At 40.2% G+C, this 24,913-nt stretch overlaps 3 protein-coding genes across 3 annotated transcripts; all 3 read right to left on the bottom strand.

Moving 5' to 3' along the window:
• Nucleotides 1-2,503: 2,503 nt before the first annotated feature.
• On the bottom strand, nt 2,504-3,631 carry LOC141812407 (putative calcium-binding protein CML22). The gene is made up of 5 exons (XM_074700414.1): nt 3,574-3,631; nt 3,247-3,468; nt 2,974-3,176; nt 2,729-2,903; nt 2,504-2,634 (listed from the first exon to the last, which is right to left on the bottom strand). Exons 1-5 carry the CDS (start codon nt 3,587-3,589, stop codon nt 2,504-2,506), a joined length of 747 nt encoding a protein of 248 aa, XP_074556515.1. The 5' UTR covers nt 3,590-3,631.
• Nucleotides 3,632-14,099: 10,468 nt separating this feature from the next.
• LOC141812464 (uncharacterized) lies at nt 14,100-14,603 on the bottom strand. Its single transcript, XM_074700456.1, has one exon. The coding sequence runs from the start codon at nt 14,601-14,603 to the stop codon at nt 14,100-14,102; it is 504 nt and encodes a 167-aa protein (XP_074556557.1).
• A 5,506-nt stretch (nt 14,604-20,109) lies between these two features.
• Nucleotides 20,110-24,106, bottom strand: LOC141812517 (serine/threonine-protein kinase AFC2-like). Its single transcript, XM_074700509.1, has 12 exons — nt 23,905-24,106; nt 22,941-23,130; nt 22,313-22,339; nt 22,030-22,183; nt 21,884-21,932; nt 21,683-21,797; nt 21,439-21,530; nt 21,130-21,286; nt 20,993-21,057; nt 20,814-20,911; nt 20,613-20,715; nt 20,110-20,425 (listed from the first exon to the last, which is right to left on the bottom strand). The coding sequence occupies exons 1-12, from the start codon at nt 24,010-24,012 to the stop codon at nt 20,294-20,296; spliced, it is 1,290 nt and encodes a 429-aa protein (XP_074556610.1). The 5' UTR covers nt 24,013-24,106; the 3' UTR covers nt 20,110-20,293.
• Between the last annotated feature and the right edge of the window lie 807 nt (nt 24,107-24,913).

Here is a 24,913-nt window from a genome sequence, read left to right as displayed (position 1 = left end):
CAAGCTTTAGTATGGCCGATCTTGGGGCGGCTATACTCGCTCGCGGACTAGCTGTCGAGTTGACAGAGGGGATCGGGCACTACATCCCACTATTTCTCTCTTCTTTAGCAGTGATAATTTAATGCTATTTCTGCCTCTCTGCCCCTGCTTCCGTCATTATCAAACTTCACAATGACCAACTCTCTGTTCATTTGCAAAAGGTTTACCCCCCCCACCCCGGCCCCACAAGTGCAATTTTCCCCTCCCGCTTCAGCCCATAGCGGTACCTTCCATGCAATTAATAAAAAATGGAATGGTTGGGCAATCTTTGTGGATTCTGCCTCAAAATTCATGTTATTTTCTCTCTGCTTACTTGAAAGGCTGAGCTCGCTGCTTCCTGCACATCAACTGGCACACGGGATGCCCGACCTCACACGATTCCACACAGAGCTACCAACCTTGTCACTGTATGGCGACCGCGACCGACTGCGCGCAACACCACAGGTCACCTGCCAGACTGTGCATGCCACGCCAATACCTTCCCTAGCTACCGTGTTCGACATTGCCTAGTCCGTGTCTCGGTAGCCTGCCACGTGCGTCCCCGACCTCCGACGCGCGCTCGAGCTCGCCTGCACGCCGACTACCTTCCCCAACCCTTCGGTCGACTCGAGTCCTCGGCTCATACTACTCGACTACAGGCCGCCCCGCTCGACTGTCCTCAGAAACTCAGAGTCGATGCCCCTTAACACTCGATCTCTCATGACCGACCGAGCCAGCCCTTTATGCATGTCGATTCCATGTATATGCCGAATCCTTGGATAAACCCAAATCCCCTTAGTCGGACTCGAACACAAGTCGGTCTAGTCAGTTTGCCTCACGCTCCTTTTGACTAAACTAGTAGGGAAGGCTTATGTTACGGGGATAAGCCGAATACCCCCTCGTGGTTCGGTTCGAGTCCGGTCCTAGTCCCGCCCAAGTGCCGAGTCAGCATATATAGTCTTTGGCTCTATCACCCAAGTCAGTTCTCTCTCTCCAATCGGGGAGGGTAATCAGCCAACACTCCATTCGGCTCCGAACGAGACCGCCGCCTTATCACCGGGGCCCGAGTCGCCCCTCTTCTCGATCCTTCACTCACCTAACAGCCCAATCGGTCCGTCAATCGGCCGATCTGTCCGCTCGGCCATGCTTAGCGCCGAACCACCAAACCAATCTACGATATGCCGAACACCCTATTTGGCTTGGTCCCGAACCGAGCCGTCGGTCGGCCGAATCGCCATTCGACCGTCTCCCCGCCCGACTGACCATTAGGTCTCCCTTTCGATTCGCGCCTCTCGCGAGGCCGAATCGCCGGATCGCCCTACAGTGCCCTGGTATGTCCCATCATGCCTTCTGACAAGCCCACACCCCTCATTTATTATCGTCATCCCTCTGACACCCACGTGGGCCGCAACAAGATGGTTATTGGCAAAGATGGGACAGATAACTCAATTGTTCCTTCGCCTCATTAATTGTGATGGGATCTCCTTTAATGATGGCGTGACAGGTACACGCTCATCTCTCTATAAAACGACCACTCCCTCCTCCACAGGTATCTTCTTCAACTTCTACTCTTCTTGACGCTCAAGCTCACTACTGTTCACCTTCTTCCTCCCCTGTTTCTAACTTGAGCGTCGGAGTGGTCGCGCCAGGGCACCCCCCTGGCCTTCCTCTCACGTTCCTTGTGTTCGCAGGTCCTGGAGGTCTTACCGCACTCAACCCATCTTCCTGCTCCACGCCGACGACGGAGAAGGTCCTAGAGGTCTTACCGCACTCAACCCATCTTCCTGCTCCACGCCGACGACGGAGAAGGTCCGGTGACTTGTCCAGCCGCTAGTTTCAACCGGAACAGACATAAACATAGAAAAAAGATAGTTAAGATCAATATTGTTTATGAAAAAACATTTGATGCAATAAACTAGAGAACTATATGTCTTGTTCTTAAACTCCAAGCTAGGTTTCCTTAGGATAACTAAATAGATGTTTGTCTTAGTTAGTGGTGTAGTTAAACCTTGGTTAGAATTAGAGGGTGCTTAAATAATGTAAATCATTCTCCCTAGCCACAATTATAGGAGTTTTTCAAGGAATATTACATGTTCGAGAGATCACAAACAACTCTATGCTTCTTCGATTCACATATGACACAAATTTTTGCAAGGGTTGAGGTTGTGGAACTATTTGTAAGTAAGATCAAACTTTCAACTTTACATGTTCAAGTGGTCTTAAGATGAAAGGAAAGGAAAGGAAAGAAAGATGAGAGATTCCTTTCAAAGGATGCACAATGGCACAATAAAGTTTGGAACATATTCTAATTTACTCATAAACAATGAACCAAGTGACAAGAAAATTCCAATATACATTCAATAGAATTTCAAACTATAAGAAGAGAAGTAGATGTGGTTTTAATGAACTCTTGATAGATTAAGACTGCAAAGAGATCTTAAACACACTAGATTATTGGCATTTTAATATCATGCCAAAACATAATTTACCAAATCACAATTTGTTTCATAGTTTCTTCTTTCTCATCGTTATCTGAGTCCATACCGATCCATTTTATCATGGAGTAGAGGAACTCTTTGATGCTCACTGTTCCATCTTTGTTCCAGTCCATTTCTCCTGCATACAAATGTCATCAGTAATAATCAGACATTTTAAGAATATCAACAGCAATCTGAAGAAATTACACTAAAGTAAACAAGAGTATGCATACTGAATCTCTTGGTAGCAATGTGTGCTGGAGATTTATCCTTTGAAGGTGTTTCATTCAGTGCCGCAACAAAGTCTTTCCTTTCAAGCATTCCGTCCCCATTTTTGTCCAGAAACGCAAATGCTTCCACGAGCAAATTGAATGTGGTTTCAATTTCTCTTGATCCATCTTTTGCAGTCTGATATACAACAAGAATTATAGTTGTGAACAATGATTTAAAATTTTGAAAAAAATTGTTTAGTAAGTACATTATTAGTTCGGGAGGAAGCTGCATCCAGAAGAAAAACTAGACAGAGGAGAACAATGAACTCATGATACTGTAACCCATTTTGTTCATCCATGTTACAATAATGGTAAAGACGATTGATCTCTTGGTCGTTAATGTTGAAGTTTAGTGCTCTCAGGCACTTCTTTAGCTCCTCATGGTCGATCATTCCATTTGAATCTTCATCTGCATCGAGAGGGTTTAAAATCCCTCTATGTAAAAACCAAAAATAGTGGTCCCTATCATGAAACCTTACCATACTTTTCGAAAATATGCTTGACATCTTGCAACCCTTCTTTGAACTGGGGGAACCTCATAATGATGCTGTTGGTTGATCTAAAAGTTTTTTTGCCTGAAGAAGCTGTGTGTCTGATAGCTTCCACCAATCTCTTCTTAATTTTCCTCACTTCCCTTCTATGTCTGATTGGAGAACAAAGCTTTGCGAAAGCATCTCCCACTTTGTCCCAGAATGATTTTTCTGCAGAAGTTGCAGGTCGAAAGAGTAATAGCCCATTTTCTATTGAAGTTTACAAAGATTGCATCGCAAAAGCTACAATGCAACAGAGATGAGAAGTTTAGATACCTGGAGTTTCTTTCATGGAAGCTGAAGCAGGGATTTCTTATGCTCTTCTGTCTTTGGGAATATTTTAGTGACAAAGGGATTGACAAGTGATAGATAATGAAGAAGAAAGAAAAGAACTTGTTGAACACTGCTGTCCAAGATGAATAAGCATCAGATACCAATCCTGTGCTTGAAGCACTCAGATCCATATACCAAAGATGAGATGCCATCTTTTGGAATTTGTAATGGTTTTTATTTTGTTTAAGAGTTAGTACATCAATCAATCTATAACTTCTTTTATCAAAAATAGCATAAACCGAGGTCTACCAAATCTAATAAATTGGCAAAGTTATATAAAGTGAGAGCAGTGAAGAAAAAGAAAACCCAATGGTTCTACTATTTTTCACTTTATGTGAGATTTCACAAACCTACATTGTTTAAGTTGATGATGCCCTGCCTCCATTATAAGCCACTATCTTAAGCAGAACTCCACAACTATATATTGTAGATTACATCATAAGTAAATTTTAGTATTTCATTGATCTTTGTTCCTAACTTATTGTAGAGCCAAAGTTGATGTGGATTCTTTGACTAGATTGACGAGGCCATATATATTATAATTAGGCATTGATGGTGATATGTAGTGTGTGCTAAAAATTTGAGAAGACTAAAATAGAAACGAAGATATTAAGGGTTCTAGAAGAAATAGTGAAATGCCATATTGTTAAAATGATGATCTTAATTAATAATTAAGCTCTTTTGTTTATTCTTAACATTGTTGGTTGTAAATGGAGATTGTCACATTGGTCGACATGTGTGTGGACTATCTTACCAATTTGGTTGCCACACTTTAAAAACGTAACTGTTGTAAAGTCCAAATTCAAAATTTGACAACTCATTTGAAGAGCACATGTAGATCAACTTTTTACACACAGTAGCCTTATGTATTGTACAAAGATGTGTCAGCCAACATAACAATTTGGTCGACGTACATACAAAAGTTACAAATATCATGGTTGACATATACAAAAAAAAAAAAAACTGTGTTTTAGGCTTTTGGTGGATCTCAAAGACCCAAGAATCAACTCCAAGTCTTCAAATGAATTCTTGGGCATTCTTGGAGCTTCAAAATTATAACGATGTCACTTAACAACTTAACAATGCTTTTAATCAAGCCAAAGACAATGATTTAAAATTCTCAATTGTAAGTGATGCAGAGGTAAGTAAGGGGTCTACGTAGTAGGTCCTTGACTCAATCAATATAGAGTTCATATAAGAGGTCCCTTGACCCGGTCAATATATAATCTAGGTAGAACAAACTAAGATTCAGTCAATGTGAATTTTGATCAACCTAATTTCAAGATAATTGTTGGTATTAAGTCCGAGTGGGTGATAATCATGAACACTATAGCATCTTGAGTTTGAGTGGGTGGTGCTCTCGAGTGCTCAAGCCTGAGTGGGGATGATCCCGAGCATTGAAGCATCTAGGGCACCATAGCACCTGAGCTTGAGTGAGTAATATCTCTGAACATGGCTTCTTGAGTACCATAACACTTGAGCAGTAAAATTCTTGCATGCCTGGACCCAATTGAGTGATGGTCCCGAACATTATATCTACGTTATTACGTGTCCACTTAGGTATGGGAATAGTGTGAAGGCATCAAAAAGCATTAAAAGAGGCGTCAATTACAGAAAAGGCATTGGTTATAGAAGCTAGAGTCATGCACCTACTCGAAACTATGCCCAAGGTTGCAGCAGTGGCTAATGTTTACTAAAGAATCATAACCATTTGAAGTTAAGGGTGTCAGCAATGAAGAGGCATAGCTGCCAAGATTAAAAGGTGTATAGCTAGAAAGCAAAGGGTGTTAGACAATGAAAAGTCATGATCACCACCAGAATATATGCCTTTCTCTCCTTATAAAAGGTAATCACTCCAGCAATCAAAAGCATGATAACAACAATTCTTAGACTGCTCATGTGCTCTACTTCATTTTCTTTGTTCATTCTCTTCATTCTCGTCCATAGTTCTAACTTGAGCGTTGGAGGAATCATGCCAAGGTATGCTTTGGTCCCCTTCTAACCTCGTGTTAATCCTTTTTAAAAGGATAGGTCTCTAAAAGATTGGCTCTTGGAATTCTGCTAGTTCTTGGGAGACATCAACCTTATCTGTAGATAGTCGACCCGCTAAGAGTCGACTCACCGACAACTGATAAGTGGCTATTTGATGGGATTAATTAGAATTATATTGAATTGTTTTGATTATATTTTATGTCATAAATTAGGGTTTGAGCTTATTTCTTTATCTTGGTTAAATTTTAGGTTTTCATTATATTTTTTTATTAATTTGAGATAATTTATGGGTATTAATTTGTTGTATTTAATTTTGCAAGAAATTAAGATGAAGCCTAATTGCAAAAAATTAAAATTGGGCCAAAGAAATCAATTCAGAAAGCCCGCAAACAGGCCCAATTTGGATGAAAATCAATTCTGGTTCAAGTCGGGTTCAAATCAAATTCAGTTTGACTCAACCAGGTTTAAAATCGATTCAATTCAGCTTGAGTTCAATCCAGCTTGGGCTCAAGTTGGGTTCGAATCGACTCAATTTATATGGCTCAACCTGGTTCTAGGTCGGTTCAAGGGCAAACAGCTAGTTCAGTGTTGGCTTATAAGCCGATTTTGGTTCAGTGATGTGGGGGGCTTGGTCCTAGGTTTCCTGTAGCATCTCATCGCGACTTCTTCTTCTTCACTGAGCTCATCGCGATTCCCCTCCATCACCTCCTTCTTTGATTCCTAATCAGCACACGAGCAGCGGTGGTAGGAGTTGCGGTCAACGAGCGTTGACGCAACACAGGAGTCTCGCTGACATGGGTTTCAAATGCAAGAGTTCCTAGTCCCCGTCAGTCGCGGAAGATCGCTCAGAGTGGCCAGCTTCGACGATTGGCGGCCGATGACCTTCCACACAATAGGGATGCCAGTCGTGAGTCGATGCTCCAGTAAGCTCTCGATCCCTCCGCATCCACTAGAGCTCCGAGTAGCGGACGTCTTCGCCGACGTGGTTTTGAACGCGTGGAAAAAATTTTGTTCTGAACTCCAATCATCTCTCATCCATCGATGAAGTCAGGTAAGGGGCTCCATTTCTTTGTATAACCCTTTGTTTGTGGACATCAGGAGTTAGGCAGAGGAAGGAGCTCCAGATCTTGGTTTCTCCGATCAATCCTCTTCATCCTGTTGATAATCAAAACCCCCAATTTTATTGATTTGTTTTGTTTTGATTGACTACTTCAATTGGATGTTGAATGATTTGTTTGGAAATGTGGTTGTTGGTTTGGTTTTGGTAGCATGAAGTTGTTTGGGAATGTGGTTGTTTGGATAATTTTGTTAATGATTTAGTTGTTGAATTGAATGATTATATGATTGTATAGTTGTTTTGATTCATGTGCATATGAATTATGTGTTGTTTGATTAATGTTTATCAATAAAGTATTTTATGTTGTATGTTGTATTTTATAGTTGTTGTATGTTGTATGATTGGAATTCATGTTGTAGGTTATATGAATGGAAGACATGTTGTATGTTGAATTTGTGATAGAATGGAATTCGTGTAATAGAACAAAGTTGTTATGCAATTATGTTTAGATAATTCATGTTTAGTTGTGTATGGTTTGTGGAGTAATTTGCACATTTATGAAATTTATTGTATTTTAATGTAATTATGTGAAAGAGGATTAATATTGTGATTAGGGTGTGTGATTGGTTTTAATTTATGAATTATGTATACTTAGGGTTCAATTGTTAAATGTAGGAGTTAATTGTGAATAGATGGATTTTTTGGAAAATTAGGAGTGAGTATGATTAGCAAATAAAAATCTAGCACCAAGTGTCTAGGATAACTTCCTTCATTGATTCCATGAGAAACGACCCAGACCTCTGCTATATTACTAAACCTTCGTCACACGGCCGTGTCTAGCCACACGACCCAGGGCACACGGCTGGCACACCCCCGTCACTCGACCGTGCTTGGTAGGCATGGCCAAGTGTTGCTGGACTCTAGAAAATTGGGCACAGCCGTGCCTAGGAGGCACGACCATGGCATGTTGCAGCTTGGAGACAGGCACGACCGTTCTTGTTAGGCACAGCCAGACACAAGCCTTTTTCTGTAGACGGAGACACGGTCGTGCCTAGTGGGCACGACCATAAGCAGTTGGCTCTCTGTATGGCTTACAGGTTGGAGGCACGGATAGAGGCACGGTCGTGCCTAGTGGGCACGATCGTGGGCAGGTGTTGCTCTGTTGGCTTGTAGGATGAAGGCATGGCCATGCCTGGTGGGCACGACCATGGGAATTTACTACTCTGTTGCTGAGGCACGGCCGTGCCCTGGAGGGCACGACCCCTTGGAGTTTGAGACACAGTCGTGCTTTGGAGGTACGATCCTGTCTTGCCTTGTCTTCGATTAATTCTCCGTTTTCGCCTTTTCGCTCCATTTCTGCCCTGCAAAAGCATAAAAATAAGAGAAGACCTCCGAACTAGGATATGGAGAAAACACGTCTAATGTGTAAATAAAGGATGTGACAAACGTAAGAAATAATCATGAAATGCAGAAAGATGTGTAATTTAAACATCAGAAATGTTTATATATCCTACGCATATCAAGCACTATCGAGAGTCAAGCCTGAGTTACCGAGTAGGTCGTCGTGTGTCTTCGTGAGTCTAGTCGGGAGTGCAGGATTTTTTTTTTGAGCCAAGTTAGGGATGCTGAGTGGGTCGTCGAGTGTGTCATCGAGCACCACCGAGAGCCTAGTCCGGGTCGCCAAGTGGGTCGCCAAGTGTGTCACCGAGCAATTGTTGAGAGCCCACCCGAGACTACCGAGTGCAGAGTTAGGATGCAGATGGGTTACAGAGCACCACATCCACATTTTGCCAAGGCCATTGAGCACCATCAGGAGTCGAGATAGAATGACGAGTGCGTCGCCTACTCCACTGAAATCGAGTTTGGGATGTCAGGTAGGTAGTCAAGTATCATTGAGAACTGCATCATGGATTTTGAGTGGTTCGCTGTGTGTCGCCGAGCCCCTTGATAAAGCCTGTATTTGTCGTGATACGAGATCAAATAATATCACCGAACCCCCTAACTGCACTAATATAGTATAGGACAACTTGGGCCGTCTCCTAATGAATGTAATGGTAGGGTGATAAATCTTAGGATTAAATTTATTTATAAATGATTTTGGCTTGGATTTAAATTGTAAATGATAAAGACGAGTGATGGAAGGCAATCTAATTTAACATAAACTATAATTGCAATGAGATAAAGAAACCACAACAATTAGTGAAATTTGAGCACTTTTACGAAACCTAACAACTACCTGCATGAATTAGAAGATCAAACTAACTAAACTATGAATGCATCAAACCGTAGAATTTGAAAACAAATAATCTAACCTAGCTTACCAAACTGAATGAAACAAAAAAATAAAAGCATATCAATAACCACCAAAATTACCTCATTAAGAACCAATTCAAATCTGAGTCAAATGTATGAGGAAATTGAAGCCGAGCATGCCTTCATTAAGCTAATCACAATAGGGAAATTATAAACTATGAATAAAGCTGTGAATCTAGGGAGCTTAAAACCATGCTAGGGTAATTCCTAAACTTGTATCAGATCGGTTGTGTTGATGATGATCGGAGCTCGACCTTGATGATTGGCGATGGAGTTGTGGGAGATAATCGAAGATGGTTGACTGATCGGAGTTGGATCTGTTGATGCTATGGAATTACATTTGATCTGAGAAATGAAGGGAATTAGGGTTTGATCAATATGGGAATCCCCAAGTTTGACAACCTGGCGATGATGGTGGCAGGAGATGATCGGCGATGGAGTCACGAGAGATGATTGACGTGTGTCGTTGGATGGATTAGATAGGGCTCCGGTGATGGCTGATTGAGGATCGGCGAAGAAGGGAAATGCCTTTGACTTCAATAGTGAGAAGGAAGATGGAGATCGTCGACGATGGAAGGTCGGAGATGAAGCTCTAGTTGTGCCTCCAACTCTCTGTTCAGAAATCGCGATCACCTCGCCCCCGGGGCATAGCTGAGTTGGTTACGACAGAGCAGACTTACAGAAGAGGGCAAGAATTCGAATTTCGACGAAGCCGAGACAATACCCTCCTCTGTCATGGCTAACTGCAGTTTCTCGATTTACCTCCTCATAGATGGTTGTGGGGCCGACCGTGTGGGGCCGCTAAGGTGGCGAATTTCACCTTTTTACAGAATAAATTATGATCACCTCTGGTTACTATAGCGTTTTCTTTTAAATCCCGACTACTTGATCTAGATCTGCATCAATGGCTGTGAGTTCTCCAACTCTGATCCAATGGTGGAAATCAACCTAGATCTGATTCAAGGGTTCGGATCTAGATCTATGGTGATGAGCTACCCTCCCTTAGCTTGGATGGACTAGATCTTGATGAACGACTCAGATTCCGTCAAATTTTAATGGATGGTTTGGATTAGTTAGCTCCCTTCTCTAACATTGTCTTTGAACTCAAATTGAATCCATTCGGCTTAAGGCCGTGATCTTTTGATCACCTACAAATTAATTCCACAAATTAGAAGATACTCCCACAAATATAAAAGAATTCACATTAAAATATAAAATGAATTTAACTCGTGAAATATGCTATAAACGAGAAGTTGACACACTAGAAGATCAAAAACACGAATATAGAAACCTAATTATCAAGACACAATGATGGTTATCAAAATCCCCCACACTCTCACCTAAGCAAACAAAATTCAAAAACAAACTAAAATAAAATTAATCTCCTAAGGCCAATCACCATGGTATCCAATACCACGTGTCTCTATGTGTTTCTCAAATTTACTATGAGGTAGAGATTAAAGGATCTGCAGAGTTCCTTTTAGTGGGAATCTTTTCGATTTGTATTTCTCTTCTACTAATAACCTTTTGATCAATTGATATCGCCAAAGCACATGTTTGGATCAATGGTGAGACCTAGGTTCCATTACTTACGCGATTGTTCCATTATTGTGACAGTAAACAGTTAATATTTCAACAATGGTTGGAACCATTCTAAGTTCAGTAATGAACTTCCTGATCCAAATCGCTTTGTTTGCTGCTTCACAAGTTGCAATGGTATTTTATTTGAAACACTTTCAACTTATTGCATCATAATTTAAAGTGAATATGTACCCAGATTGAGACTCGGAATCACCCTTGTTTATTTGGCAGCTGGCATCCGTATACTCGTGTGTAACCATATCACCTTCTCCATGTACTAAGAACAAATCCTTATTTCCTCGCAAGTACTTTAAGAATTATCTTGACAGCAGTCCAATGATCCATTCTTGGATTTGATCGGTATCCGCTCTTGACACTTAGAGCACATAATACATCGAGTCTCGTAGACATCATAACATACATGATTGATCCTATTGCCGAAGCATAAGGAATCTTACTCATGTGAAGCATAAGGAATCTTACTCATGTAAATCCTCTCATCTTTTGTCCGTGGACACGTAGACTTCAAAAGGTGAACCCTATGCCTGATGTATATGTTACCTTTTTGGATTCAAGCATGCTAAATCACTTTTAGCACCTTGTCTATTTATGTAGACTGCGAAAGACCAAACAACCTCTTCGATCTATCTCTATAGATCTTAATCTCAGGTATTTAGGTTGCTTCTCTTATGTCTTTCATGGAGAACTTTTAACCAATCCTAGTTTGATTGACTGTAGAATAGACATATATTTCCTATTATTAATATGTCACTAACAAATAATGACAGAAATTCGATCGCACTCCCACTGACTTCGTTATACACAAAGGGTTCGTCAGATTTTGTGAGAAATCAAACTCTTTGATTATCTCATCAAAATGGATATTCCACCAAGTTCCAAACTTGGCTTTAATGAAATTAATTTTTGACTTCATGGTTGTTAACCATTTATCCATTTCTGAACTTTTCATAACTTCTTCATAATTAGTAGTTTACTTGTCCTCAATGAGTAACACGTCATTCGAATCACTTACGAGAAATCCATATTTCTCTGGAATATTGCATGTCCTACTGGATTTTCGAAGAGGTTGTGTCTCTAAAGGTTCAGCCGATGATTCATCAATATGAGTAATCAGTTATGGTTATTGACTAGGTATCTCATTAATATCTATTTGAGTATCTTGAACTTCACTGAGTTCAACTCTACTCCCACTGTTTCCTACAAGAGAAACTCTTTCAGGAATATGGTATACCTTAAAACAAACAATTTTGTTCCATGGGAGAATATAATTGGTAACTCCTTGTTTCCTTAGGGCGTTCAATAAATAGGCATTTATCAGATTTAGCTTCCATCTTATCTGATACAATCCTCTTCACATAAGTAGGACAACCCTATATCTTCAAGTAAGATAAGTGAGATTTTACTATTCCATATCTCATATGAAATAGTAGAGACTACCTTGGTCGAAGACTCTGTTTAACAAGTAAATAATTATCTCAAGTGCGTTGCCCAAAATGTTATGGGGAGATTGTATGATTTATCACTAACCTCACCATGTCCAATAAGATTCAGTTTCACCTCTCAAATACACCGTTATACACGAGCATCTACGGCGGAGTCTACTGAGATAATATTTCATTGTCTCTTAGATAATTCTGAAACTCTTGACTCAAGTATTCACCACCTCGATCAGATCAAAGTATTCTAATACTCTTGTCAAGCTGTTTCTCTACTTCAATTTTGAATTCTTTGAACTTTTCAAAGTCCTCAGAATTGTATTTCAATAAATACATATATCGATATCATGAATAATCATCGATAAAGGTAATGAAGTAGTTATAACTTCCTTGTGTTTGAGTTGACATTGAATCATATATATCGGTATGTATAAGGCCAAGCAACTCTCCCACTAATTTACCCTTTCCTATAAAAGGTAGCCATCCGAGACTGATACTGTATGTCATGTTCGCTTAGCTCGGTGGTCCATTTGATAAGGCGTCCAAAGGCATCAGGATTGAGCAAGACCTGACCCAAGCTGCTATTAGTGAGCACCGTGATCGGGTGTGAGAGGAAGTAAGGATGCAACTTCTGAGCCATCAGAGTGAGGGCTAGCGCCAATTTCTCCAAAGAAGTATAGCAAGTTTTCGCATCCTTCAGCAAATGGCTTGCAAAATATATCGGGCGTTGTGTCTGATTTTCCTGCTTAACCAGAACCGAGCCAAGGGCCTCCTCAGAGGCCGACAAGTATATCCACAAAGGTTCATGTGAGGCTGGCTTGGCCAAGATCGGCAGGTCGGCCAAATAGCGCTTCAGCTCGGCGAAAGCTTACTCACACTTCTCATCCCACGAGAACCAAGTGGCTCGACGCAGAATCTTGAAGAAAGATAGACTCTTCCCCACTGAGTGAGAGATGACGCGGGATAGAGCTGTGATCCGTCCAACCAACATCTGCACCTCTTTAATATTTCGTGGGGAAGCCATGTCTTGGACGGCTCGAACCTTTGCTGGGTTGGCTTCGATTCCTCGTTCGGTAATAATATATCTCAGGAAACAGACACTTTTAATGTCGAATAGACATTTGCTCGGGTTCAGCTTGAGACCGTATTGTTGGAGAGTGCTGAACGTTTCTTCTATGTCAGCTGTGAGTTGCTCGGCTCGGACAGATTTGATGAGAATGGCGTCCATATACACCTCCACATTACGCCTCAAGCTGTTGCTTGAAGACCCGATCCATGAGCCGTTGATAGGTGGCTTCGACATTTTTCAATCCGAAGGATATGACTGTGTAGCAAAAAGTCCTATCAATAGTGACGAAACTGACCTTATCTTGGTCTTCTCGAGCTAACGGGATCTGATGATAGCCTTGATACGCATCCATCATGAATCTTGAAATGAGATGGTACTTGATACGCAAATGTGCTCATACCGGAAGTGGAGTCGACAAGTTGATCTATCCGAGGGAGAGGATAGCAATCTTTCAGGCATGCTTTATTAAGATCCCGGAAATCAACGTAGACTCGCCACTTACCCCCAGGTTTAGGCACCAATACCACATTGGCCAGCCAGGTCGAGGAATTGTACTTCTCTTATTTGTCTGGCCTTTAACAACTTGTTGATTTCTTCCTTGATTATCTTGTCTTGGTCGGGTGAGAAATGTCGCCTCTTCTGTCGGACAGGTCGGGCCCCGGGGACAAGATTGAGTTTATGTTCCATTACTGTTGGGGCTACACCGATGATCTCCGATGGTGACCAGGCGAAAGATATCATGGTTCCATGTTAGACAGGCAGTTAACTACTCCTTTAGCTCTGGTGAGTAGGTCGACCGCTATATGAGTAACTCTGGTCTGGTTGCCCGAGTACTATTTGCGCCAATACCTTTTCCTGGTTGGGTCGCGGGAGAGATGTGTCTTGCACCGAGTTAACCTCGGCACTCTGCTTCCTTCGCACCGCTCAAAGGTCGATTTGGACCATGTCTATGTAGTATTTGCGGGTCATACTTTGGTCCCTGCTGACAGACCCGACCTGATCATAAATCAGGGAATTTCAATTTTTGGTGGAAGGTAGATACCACCGCGCCAAAAGAGCTGAGGGCTGGCCTCCCCAAATGACATTGTAAGCGGACAGAGCGCCCACCATTGTGAAGAGGATGCTTGTGGGTCCTCCATAGGGGTTCTTCTCCCAGAGACAAAGGGAGTTGAATTTGTCCCAAGGGTTGGACCTCATGCCCCGAGAATCTGAATAGTGAAGTAGCCATGGGCTGTAACTCCTCTTGATCAATTTGCATGCGATCGAAGGCGTCTTTGTACAAGACGTTGACCGAGCTACCAGTATCAACAAATATCCGAGCCACATCATAATTAGCGATGGTGGCTCGGATGACGAAAGCGTCATCATGTGGAGTGGTGACTCCTTCCAAATCCTGAGGTCTCGAAGTGAATGGAAGGGCTCGGCTCCTGACTTCTATTGGTGTCAATGCTGTATGTCTCCAACCGATGCCCATGAGCTTTCCGAGCTCGGTTGGAATCTCCATCCATAGGGTCACCGGCTATCATACTGATCTCCCCCCGATGAGCAATGTTATCTTGATTCTCTCGGTGATCTCGGCGAGCCTCAAGAGGTGGTTCTGGCCTTGGTATATGTTCCTGTCACTGGTCATCTTGTGCCGGAAACTAATCCCTGCCTGGAGGGATCTGCCCTCTTTCCGGTCCTATGCCGAGGCCTCAGGTCTGTCCCCTTGGCACTTCTCGGCGCCCTTGATCTCCTCTCGCCCATAGCCTTCCGTCATGCGTCAACCCATCAGTGGTGGATTCCTACCACCCTGCTGGCAATCTCTGATGACCCGGTTGATTTCTTGAGCCAATTGTCGACAATCTTGTGTGCTGTGTGTAGTTGACTGATGATACACACAGAAACGAGTTTGTTGCCCGACTCTAGCTATATTCCTTTGCCCAGCCAAGATGGGGATGCTGTCGACAGCCTGCATGACCCGCTCGTCTCAGCGCGCTGGGACATTATGGAGTGGTCGGGTCGGGACTTCCCTCTGCGGAGGGGGCGAAATAGGTCTTTTGTCTGAAGGTGGAGCCGACCCAGAGTCATTTCGCCGAGCCAATTGAGTTTCTTCCAAGTGTATGTACTTGACAGCTCTTTCTAATAGTCTATGGTAGCTGGGGGTGGCTTCTTCACCAGGGAACGAAAGAAATCACCATCGAGCAATCCTTGAGTGAAGGCGCTCGTGAGTACATCAGAAGGGGTTGAAGGCACCTCCCACACAACTTGGTTGAAACAATGAAGATATTCCCGCAAGGTTTCTCTGGCTTTTTGCTTCATTATAAATAAATTAAGGGGGGTCTTCTGATACTTTTTGCTACTAGCGAACTGATGCAGGAAGACCTCCTTAAAATCCTTGAATGAGTGAATGGAAGAGGTCGGTAGTCGGTTGAACCAGTGTTGTGCCGACCCGAAAAGGGTGTTGAGGAAGACTCGACATTTGATCCCATCCATGTATTGGTGCAGCAGGGAGGCATTTTCGAAGCGGCACAAGTGGTCTTCTGGGTCGGTCGATCCGTCCATACTCTCCCACTTTAGGTGATCGAAAATGATGAGGCAACTCTTGCTCCAGGAGTGCACGGGCAAAGGGGGTCTCGGGCATGTCGACCGAGTAGTTTAAAGGAGCTTTTCCTTTATGCACGTCCCGGAGGCCTTCTTCGGCTCGGGATCCACGTAAGTCACCTTCCGTAGGTCCCATGTCTCGGTTAGTAGAGCCGACAGGCGGCAAAGTTTCATCCACAGGTGAGGGCCTTTGACCTCCCATCGGAGCATCAGTTACGGGTATCGGGGGTGGCGGAGGCGGAGCATTCCGTAAAGCCGCTTCCATGGCTTGTTGAACGAATTTGATGAAGGTCATTCCGCGTCATTGTGACGGTGTCCTCCTGGTTCCTTTCTTCAACAGGGTCACACTTGTCGGTGGTGCGTCTGGTGTTAACCATCGTGGCGTCTAGCTCAGACTTTCCCACATATGATGCCAGAAATGTTTCAGTTGGATGCCGTCGACGGTCAAGCCACCAGTCAATAATATGCTACCTCAACCTTCGTTGGATCCCGCCGACAAGAACAACCTGAGGAAGAAGGGAACTGAACGAAAGGATTAGCAAGGCGCCGGGGATTCCCGGCGGGGCCACTCCGACGCTCAAGTCAGCAAAGAGCAAGAATGAAGAAGAAGTAGTATGTATGTGTAAAGAATTCAAGAGGGTCATTCCTTCATACTTATGGGGGTTTATATAGCAGCAGAGGAGCACGATCTTTGGGAAGTTGCATTATTGCTATGCCTTACGCTCATCAGTGGTCATATTGGTGGAAAGGTATGAAAAGAGATATTACAGATTTTGTAGCTTGGTGTCTAGTTTGCCAACAAATTAAGATTGAACATCAAAGACCAATCAGGTTACTTCAGAAGATCATAGTGTCAGAATGGAAGTGGGAGCATGTCACTGTAGATTTTGTCACGGGACTACCAAGGACCCAGAAGAAATATGATTCAATTGGATGATCATTGATTGATTAACCAAATCAGCACATTTCTTTCCGATTCGTAGGACAAAATCTCTTGATTATTTAACAGATCTATATTGTCAAGAGATTACTAAACTCCATGGTATTCCTCTTAGTATTATTTCGGATTAAGATCCACACTTTACTTTGAGATTCTGGCAGAGTTTCCAGAAGGCGTTGGGTACTGAACTACGCTTTAGCACTTCATCCTCAGACTGATGGACAGTCAGAACGTACTATCCAGACTCTAGAGGATCTTTTGCGTACTTGTGTCTTAGATTGGTAGTAATTGGGGGGATCATCTACATTTGGTAGATTTTGCTTATAATAACAGTTACCACTCTGCTATTCAAATGGCACCGTTTGAGGCACTCTATGGTAAAACATGTAGATCCCCTATTTTATGAGATGAGGTTGGTGAACGTCAACTCTTGGAACTGCAGAGCATTCAGCAAGATGTTGAGCTAGTACAAATTATTAGACAGAGACTGCTGACTGCTCAGAGTTGACAAAAGAGTTATGCAGATCAAAGATGAAGAATGTTAGAATTCGCAGGGGGTGATCATATATATTTCTTCGTGTTTCACCCATAAAAGGAGTTAAGAGATTTGGATTGAAAGGGAAGTTGGCTCCTAGATTCATCAGACCTTTTCAGATCCTGGAGCGGATTGATGTCGTTGCATACCGACTTGCATTACCTCCATCTTTAGCAGAAGTGCATAATGTCTTCCATGTCTCTATGTTGCAAAAGTATGTCTCGGATCCGACACATGTCCTAGAGGATCTTACGATTCCACTACAGCCTGATGTGACATACGAAGAATTTCTTGTTCGTATTCTGGATCGCAAGGAACATCAGTTGCAAAACAAATGCATCCACCTCATGAAAGTTGGATGGAGTCATCATTCCGATCAGGAAGCAACTTGGGAGCGGAAGGATGATATGCGCATCAAATATCCTCATCTATTCTCCTCAGGTATCGAATTTTCTTTAATTACTTTAATTTGAGAATCAAATTTCTTTTAGCGGGGGAGGATGTTAAGTATTGAAAAAAAAAAACAAAACAAAACCCCACTACCACAGCCGCCACATACCGTAGTCATGCCTCCACCATCCCTCCTCTCTATTTCTCTTTTCCTCCTCCTCCATTTCTTCTCTTCTCCAACAGCAGAATCTCTCCTCCTTCTTCTCTTCTCCAACGGCAGAAAGGAAAAAAAAAAAACCTGCAACTCTCCCCTTCTTCATCACAAGCACAAGAGTCTTCTTTTTCCCCTCCCTTTCCTCCAGCAACAGCAACACACTCCCTCTCCTCCTTCCTCTTCTCCATCAAAGAGAAAGAGCAGTGTTTTGTTTTTTTTTTTTTCAAGCCAACAGCCGCCTTTCTTCTCCCTTGCTGTCTCTGCTTCTTGGCAGCAACCGTCGAAGTTCTCGGAGCTCGCCAAAGCTAGTAGAAGCCATCAGCATAAAGGGGGAAAAACAACCCTAGCTACTGTCCTCTCCCAACAACAAAAGCAGGAAACCCTTTATGCTCGCATGCACTTGTCTGATGTCGTTGCAATGTTCGTCATAGTTGGTTGAGGTCATCGTCGGAGCTTGTTGAAGTTGCCATCAAAGAGAGAGAAAAAAAACCCTAGTTGCTGCCCTCTCCTAGGGCACATTGCTATCCTCTTTTCCAGCAATCACAATCATCCGTAGAAGGTATATCATCCATAGAAGGTATACTTGTTAACCGATTTGTAATTAGGATGGTTATTTAGATTGGAATGGAGGACTCATGTAGGAATATTAGATAGTACGAGGAAGCGAGATCAAAAATGATTATTCAACTTTGAGTTGTAGATAATGTTTAGATTTTTTATGTCATTATTCTTATTGGTAACACTTTGATTATTTGAGTATTTGAGTTATTGTTATATTATATTTATAAATACTGGTTCAAGTGGAGCACGTGATCTGCTGACACTTGAAGCTTTTGGTATACATAAAACGTGGATACATTCTATCTTTGACTCATATTTTTTTATGCATGAACAAATATATTAAATGGATTATGTATACTTATATAATTATTTTTTAAAAAAAGATTAAAATGATATTTAAAATAGTGAAATATAGTTAAAATAATTAAATCATTGGAGGGTAAATAATTGATATTATTTTTTGTTCACACATGGATTCATCTGAGAATTAAAATAATGGATGTTCTGATTCATTCTTCTGTTGATACCTGTCTTTAAATTGTTTGATCTTTTATATTCTATATTATTGATATTGCATCTTGTTGATACTTGTCTTTTACTTGCAAATTTTATGATGATACCTTAATGAATGAATAAAATTTATATTAAAAGTTGACTCGAGTTAGTCGTTCAGACTAATCGAGAAGTTACTAATTAAGAATCTAACAATTACGATAAATGATAAAAAGAAAAGAAAAGTGAAATAATAAAGATAACTATGAAAATAGAAAATAATTAAAAAGTGATAACTATGTGTCTAGTTTTATACCATAGCTTTATACTAGAGTACTGGACCGATACATTTGAGTAGTAGTGGCGTGACTCCTTCTCGCGTCGATCTCTCTCCCTGTATCAGTTCGCTACTAGTTCTACTTCCTTAATCGCGGTCCTGTGGCGTAAGAGCACCTGACCGCCCACATGTTGTTGGTAGCGCGTTTTCTTTCCTCCTCATTGTCGTTCGCGGTCAATGTTTATCATGTCTTCCACCGGTGAAGACTTTTAGCCCGTACGTTAGATAACGTATGCGACGATATACTCTGAAAGAAAGACTTTTAGTCTATATGTGTGACATTATTATACTCTAATGATATTGATTCAAGTTAGTTCATTTTTTAGTTGATTTATACCATTGATACAGGCATGCATATTGATACTCACGTGATTATGATATTTACTCATGTTGAAATTATATTATTGATAATCTATATATCTCTTGATTAAATATTAAAAATTAAAAAGTTATCTTAATTGATAATAATAAATAATAATTAAATTGAGATATTAAATTTTAATATAAAAATATTATATAATAATTTCCGATAATGATACATATATATATATATATGTATATAAAATAAATTTAAAATTTAAAATTATAATAAAAAATTATGATCTGCTTTATTTCTAACTTTTTTTTTATTACCCATTTAACCATTAATTAAACTTTCAATTTTACAAACACAAATACACTTTTAATACTATATTTAATTTTCTTTAGAATTACTCAAAGATCTCGACATACTAATTCTTAATTTATTTTATTTTTATTTTATTATATATACATTTTTTTTTCATATGTCAATTATCTATATAATTTTATTATCTATGAAAATTATAATATATATATATATATATATATATAATGATCTATTTAGATGATTCTTTATCCCTCATTTATTTTATTATATTATCACCGAGGAATACCTTCTGATGTACAGGAATAACACCCCTGGGCATGACACAAACCATTAGGAAACCGTAAGATCAATTAAGATAGACGCATGCAAAAAATTTACATATCAGGAAACCATATTACAAAATACACTAACGACCATTCTCAAGTACACGCCAGACTATGGTTAGTAAGATGTATCCATCATAGAGCTTCGCGAACGAGGAGTCCGCAGAAGCAATGCTACTGGACCTTCCATTTCAATTTTTGAAAAAAGAGTGTTCGAGAGCCTCACGAGCTCCCAATCTATCTACAGGGTCATATCTCAGAAGCCCTTGCAGCAGATCAATAAAATCCCCAGCAGAATGATCAGTGTGCTGTTTGACCAGATTCTGTCGACAAGACAATATGAATAACATAAGAAATAATTTACACAGCCCCCTGAAAGCTATGTAAATAAATGTGGCATACTTTCTCCCCAACTATCAACTTATCCAAAATGATTTGTCATTGGAAAGCTATAGCAATTACATCTTTAAAAGTATGACTACGAACTTTTTGATTTTAACCAGTAAATACCTGAAGCTTTGGAACTTTCAACACTGCCTTCATACTTTCTCTTGAAGTTGCACCTTCAGGCCAGTTCAAATGGCCCCTTCTTACATACTTCTCAGCATCTCGACTATAAAATTTAATGAAATGTAAACACTAACACATCTATTTGGATGAAAATTAATCTAAATAGGGTAAAAGTGCCAAATGAATTATAAATACACATACTTAGCCAGCCTTAGCATGTTAGTTGGTATAGGTCCAAAAACTCTCTCCATCATGGCCAAGTGTTCCAAGTTTTCATGAGTCTGAAACAGTGTCTCACCCTGCAGCAATGTGTCCAGATACCAGATAAAGAAAACAACCAACTATAAGAAAATAGTTAAGCTAGTGATATAAAAACTTACCGAGCAAAGTTCAATAAGGATACAACCAATGCTCCAAATATCACAAGGATAGCTCCAACCAAGCCCTAATGTGATCATCAATTTTGTGAGCCATCATACCAGGAACACAATATTCTTGAATTATAAACAGAACTGACCCAAGATAACTTCTGGTGCTCGATAGTGTCTAGTTGAGACCACATAGCTATTATCTAAGCGGTCAAAAGTTGTGCTTCCAAAATCAATAACCTTGATAGCACTTGATTTTGGTAATCTCTTGAAGAAAGATCCTTCATCTGAAGATCTGATTGAGGCCTAAGCAAATGTTAACAATTAGTGGTGAAATTTTAGGATGATGGTTATACTTCATAAAAATAAAGATAAACCTCAAACTAGAAATACACATGATAAGGCTCAAAGATTCTTTAATCAAGACTAAACTATACAAGACAGATATAAAATAGTACTTTGAAATTGGGTACTTTGATGTACTCTGGCGAAACAAGAAGAACATTCTCAGGCTTTAAATCAGTGTGAATGAGGTGCATGTCATGCATAACTGCACACAGTAGAAAGAAGTGAATACAGTATATACAAGGGCAGAGCCCCTGATGCCCCTAAATTACTGTTAGAAGTAGCCTACTATGATGTTCACAAAAATAAGCCTATGAATGCAGTAATATAAAAGTTGTGAAAGTATTGTCTACACACATGCTACACATTCCAATAGTTGTCTTGCAAACTCGCGAACTAGATCAATTGGAAATGAGCGATAACTGTTTTTGCGTAGAAAATCATATAAGCTTGGACCAAGCTTCTCAAACACCTGTTAGAATCATTTTAATTCAAAGATAATTTCAAATCCCAATGAAATTGGGAAGGTAGGGAAATTATCACAGCATATATACTTACAATACAGATATGGTTACGATAGTCAAACCAGTTCCGTATTTGCACACAACTGCAAGAACGCATCAACTCGTATATGTATTATTTTATGCCTAACAAAATAACAACTACAGTTAAAGTAGGCAAAGAAAATGATGCACATCACTTACCGACTTCCATTAGTATCATACTTTCCAAGCTGCTGTAGCATATCAATTTCTATCATAGCTGCTTGTCTATACTTCCTGAGACTACGAACAATTTTTATGGCTACCATTTCATTTCTTTCTCTATCCCAACATTCCAGAACCTGACCGAAGGTTCCTAGTTTCAAAGTAAAAGAAATGAATAATAAGGTAAAAGCGTGATAATGAATCTTGAGAATTAAGAGAGGAAAAAATTCATGGAATAGGATAGATCTGTCCAACATTCACAATTTGTTTATGGACTTACCTTCACCCATTTTGCTGTGGATCTTATCTGCAAATTTTAAAAAAAATAAAATTAAAATCAAGTAGAGAAACTATAGCAGTGCAAGTATACAAAAGCACAATACCCACAAAAGAAAAAAGACTGTGTCACGGCACATAAGCAATAAGGATACTAGTTGGTAGATAAAATTTTATCATCAAAATTGCGCACCAAAAAGTCTTTCCTTGAGACAAATATAATAGGACATTTTATACTAGAGGAAAATAAAGATAGAGCGAAGAGTATAGCAAACAGCAGTTTTAAAAGTATAAGGAAAAAAAGATGATAATCAATAACATATAATGCTTCAGAATATAGAACAAGCACTTTGCCAAAAAAGTAAATTATATATAATAAAATACATTATGATGTGACAAAATCTGAGGGCGCGTAGCATGCTTTTACAAAACAAACTTTTATCATGGGAAAACAAATTAAAAGACCATATATTAGATTAATATCTTAGAGCTCAAAAATAAGAGAACTCAGCTAATAAAAAATATCTTAGTGATCTAAAAATCAGAAAATTCAGAAAATAAAGGGAAAAGTATTAAAGAGGAAAACCAGCATAAAATTTAAAATGTACACACAAATGGTCAAGTGAAATTACAGCGACATGTTAAGTTTTCTCCAAGTTCAAATTTGTAATGCCCATCTTTATCATCTCCTCTGCAAGGGGGGGAAGGTTGTCGACCCAAATCCTTTGCATATTGGGAAGAACAAGTATCATTCAAAGTAGCCCCGGAAGATACCATGTTCTTCATGTTAACTTCTTGCCCACATAATATACCTATTTGAGCCTACAGACAACCATGATTTAATTTTTCTGTCATCCAAAAACAATATTACCTTCAAACTACTTTCTTTCTTCTCCTTTCTGAAGAAATACCAAGAAACTGTACCAAAGATAGTTAGCCTACAAATAACCTAAATTCACTATTCAAAATAACCATCAAAGCAAGGCAGGAAGCAAGTCATCAAGCATATTGCATATAATACCTTGCTCAAGAATACATGTGCAAAAAGTTGTGCTGCTACAGAAGAGAAAAGGAAACAAAAATCTAATTTGAGGAAAGAATATAAACAGAATATATATATTTGTTAGAAAGGCATATTAACTTCCTAAACTAAATGGGAAAAGGGATCTTGTATTATCTTCTTAGTTTAATCCAGTATTAGGGAAAGAAAAAGATGTTCAATAGTACAAGAAATAACAGATGATATGAAAGCAACTACCTTGTACAGAACACTCATGAAATCACAAAGAAAGCAGGGAAACCAAAGGAGATCGGTTTCAGATAAAGGATCTGTTTTTTTTTTTACCTTTGTTATCTTACAAAACAGAATAAAGAAGGGGGAAAACGAGAGATAATCGTTACGATCTACAAGGTTACGGTATGTAACAAAATAAATCCATTGAAATAGCACAAATAACCCAAAAAATAATAATAGCATCTAGATCTAGCACAACATACGACAAAAACTATATGAAAACACTATAAACGTACAAGAACGGAGAAGGAAACGGGCAAATCAAGAAAAGGGAACACGAAAAAAGGAGAACAGAAAAGTACCTTGGCGGCCGTTTCCGGGTCGACGTCCCACCCTAACCTAGCACGCTTCCGGGGACGGCCATCTGCTATGCGGGAAAGGGGAAATTCCTTCAGAACCTCGACTTCCATGATGGTTTGAGAAAGATCGAGAGGAAGAGGAAGAAAATCGTTCGGATGGAGAGACGGAATCTGATCCCAAAATAGAGTAGAGGAAGAGGAAAAGGTAAAGCAGCGGCGATGTGGTTGCCAGAGGACCGCTAGTCCCGTCATTTATAGCTCTTCGTAACCCTAACAATGAATTCGTTGCTTAAGTCGTATTCTCTTCATGGCCGATTTTCCAAATATACGACCGTGCCTGAGATGTTTGTTGCCCACGACTCTAATTTTTTTTTAAAGTTTTTCAAAATAAACCCCCTTAACTTTCTAAATTAGTTTATAAGATATTAGTTTATTTTCTTTTAAGTTACAAGTGTATTTGTTTAAGTATAATAAAATTAGTGTGTTCTGGCTCGATGCTCGATGCCGATGATAGTCACGTCATCAGACAATATAATACCGCGTCAACCTGCAATTCCACGTCGACAAGAAGGGCTTGAAGAAACAAACATTGAATGCACGGATTAGCGAGGCACTGGGGATTTTCGGTGTAGCCACTCTGATGCTCAAGTCAGAAAAGAAAAGTGGAAATGTGTAGAGAGAATTCAAGATGGTTTATTGTCATACCTGCAAGGTTTATATAGAGATAGCGAGAGCGGTATCCTCGGATCTCCTTGTCTGCAATTGGTTGTTGAGGCGAGATCAGCGGACCGATCTCTGACAAAATCCAAGCATCTAACGGCTTAGCAACGTCAGTTATCTTTCTTTGACGGCTAGGATTGTCTGGGACCCAGTAGGGGTACTTGGTCTCTATCCTAATCATTGTGGATAAGTTACTAAATGCGATGAAAAGGTCAATGTGATGACCTGTTGACATCTGTCCAGCTATCTGAGGTCGATAATAGCTAATTTGTATAAGTGGTTGGTGTGTGCA

This window comes from Curcuma longa, chromosome 19, assembly GCF_044706935.1.
Source record: "Curcuma longa cultivar G26 ecotype Majalengka, Jawa Barat chromosome 19, ITB_CL_G26_1.1, whole genome shotgun sequence".
NCBI lineage: Eukaryota > Viridiplantae > Streptophyta > Magnoliopsida > Zingiberales > Zingiberaceae > Curcuma > Curcuma longa.
The sequence above is the reverse complement of the archived record's forward strand: the minus strand, read 5'-3'. Positions and strand labels throughout refer to the sequence as shown.

Excerpts from the sequence above, each read along its gene's own strand:
- LOC141812464 (XM_074700456.1), bottom strand. The coding sequence starts at position 14,603 with ATGGAGATTCCAACCGAGCTCGGAAAGCTCATGGGCATCGGTTGGAGA.
- LOC141812407 (XM_074700414.1), bottom strand. Across the intron at positions 3,177-3,246 it reads GCATATTTTCGAAAAGTATG|ATGAAGATTCAAATGGAATG; the intron begins GTAAGGTTTCAT and ends CTCTCGATGCAG. Across the intron at positions 2,635-2,728 it reads CATTGCTACCAAGAGATTCA|GAGAAATGGACTGGAACAAA; the intron begins GTATGCATACTC and ends ATTTGTATGCAG.
- LOC141812517 (XM_074700509.1), bottom strand. The coding sequence starts at position 24,012 with ATGGAAGTCGAGGTTCTGAAGGAATTTCCCCTTTCCCGCATAGCAGAT. Across the intron at positions 21,531-21,682 it reads ACTATTGGAATGTGTAGCAT|TTATGCATGACATGCACCTC; the intron begins GTGTGTAGACAA and ends TACTGTGTGCAG. Across the intron at positions 20,716-20,813 it reads AACATGCTAAGGCTGGCTAA|TCGAGATGCTGAGAAGTATG; the intron begins GTATGTGTATTT and ends TAAATTTTATAG.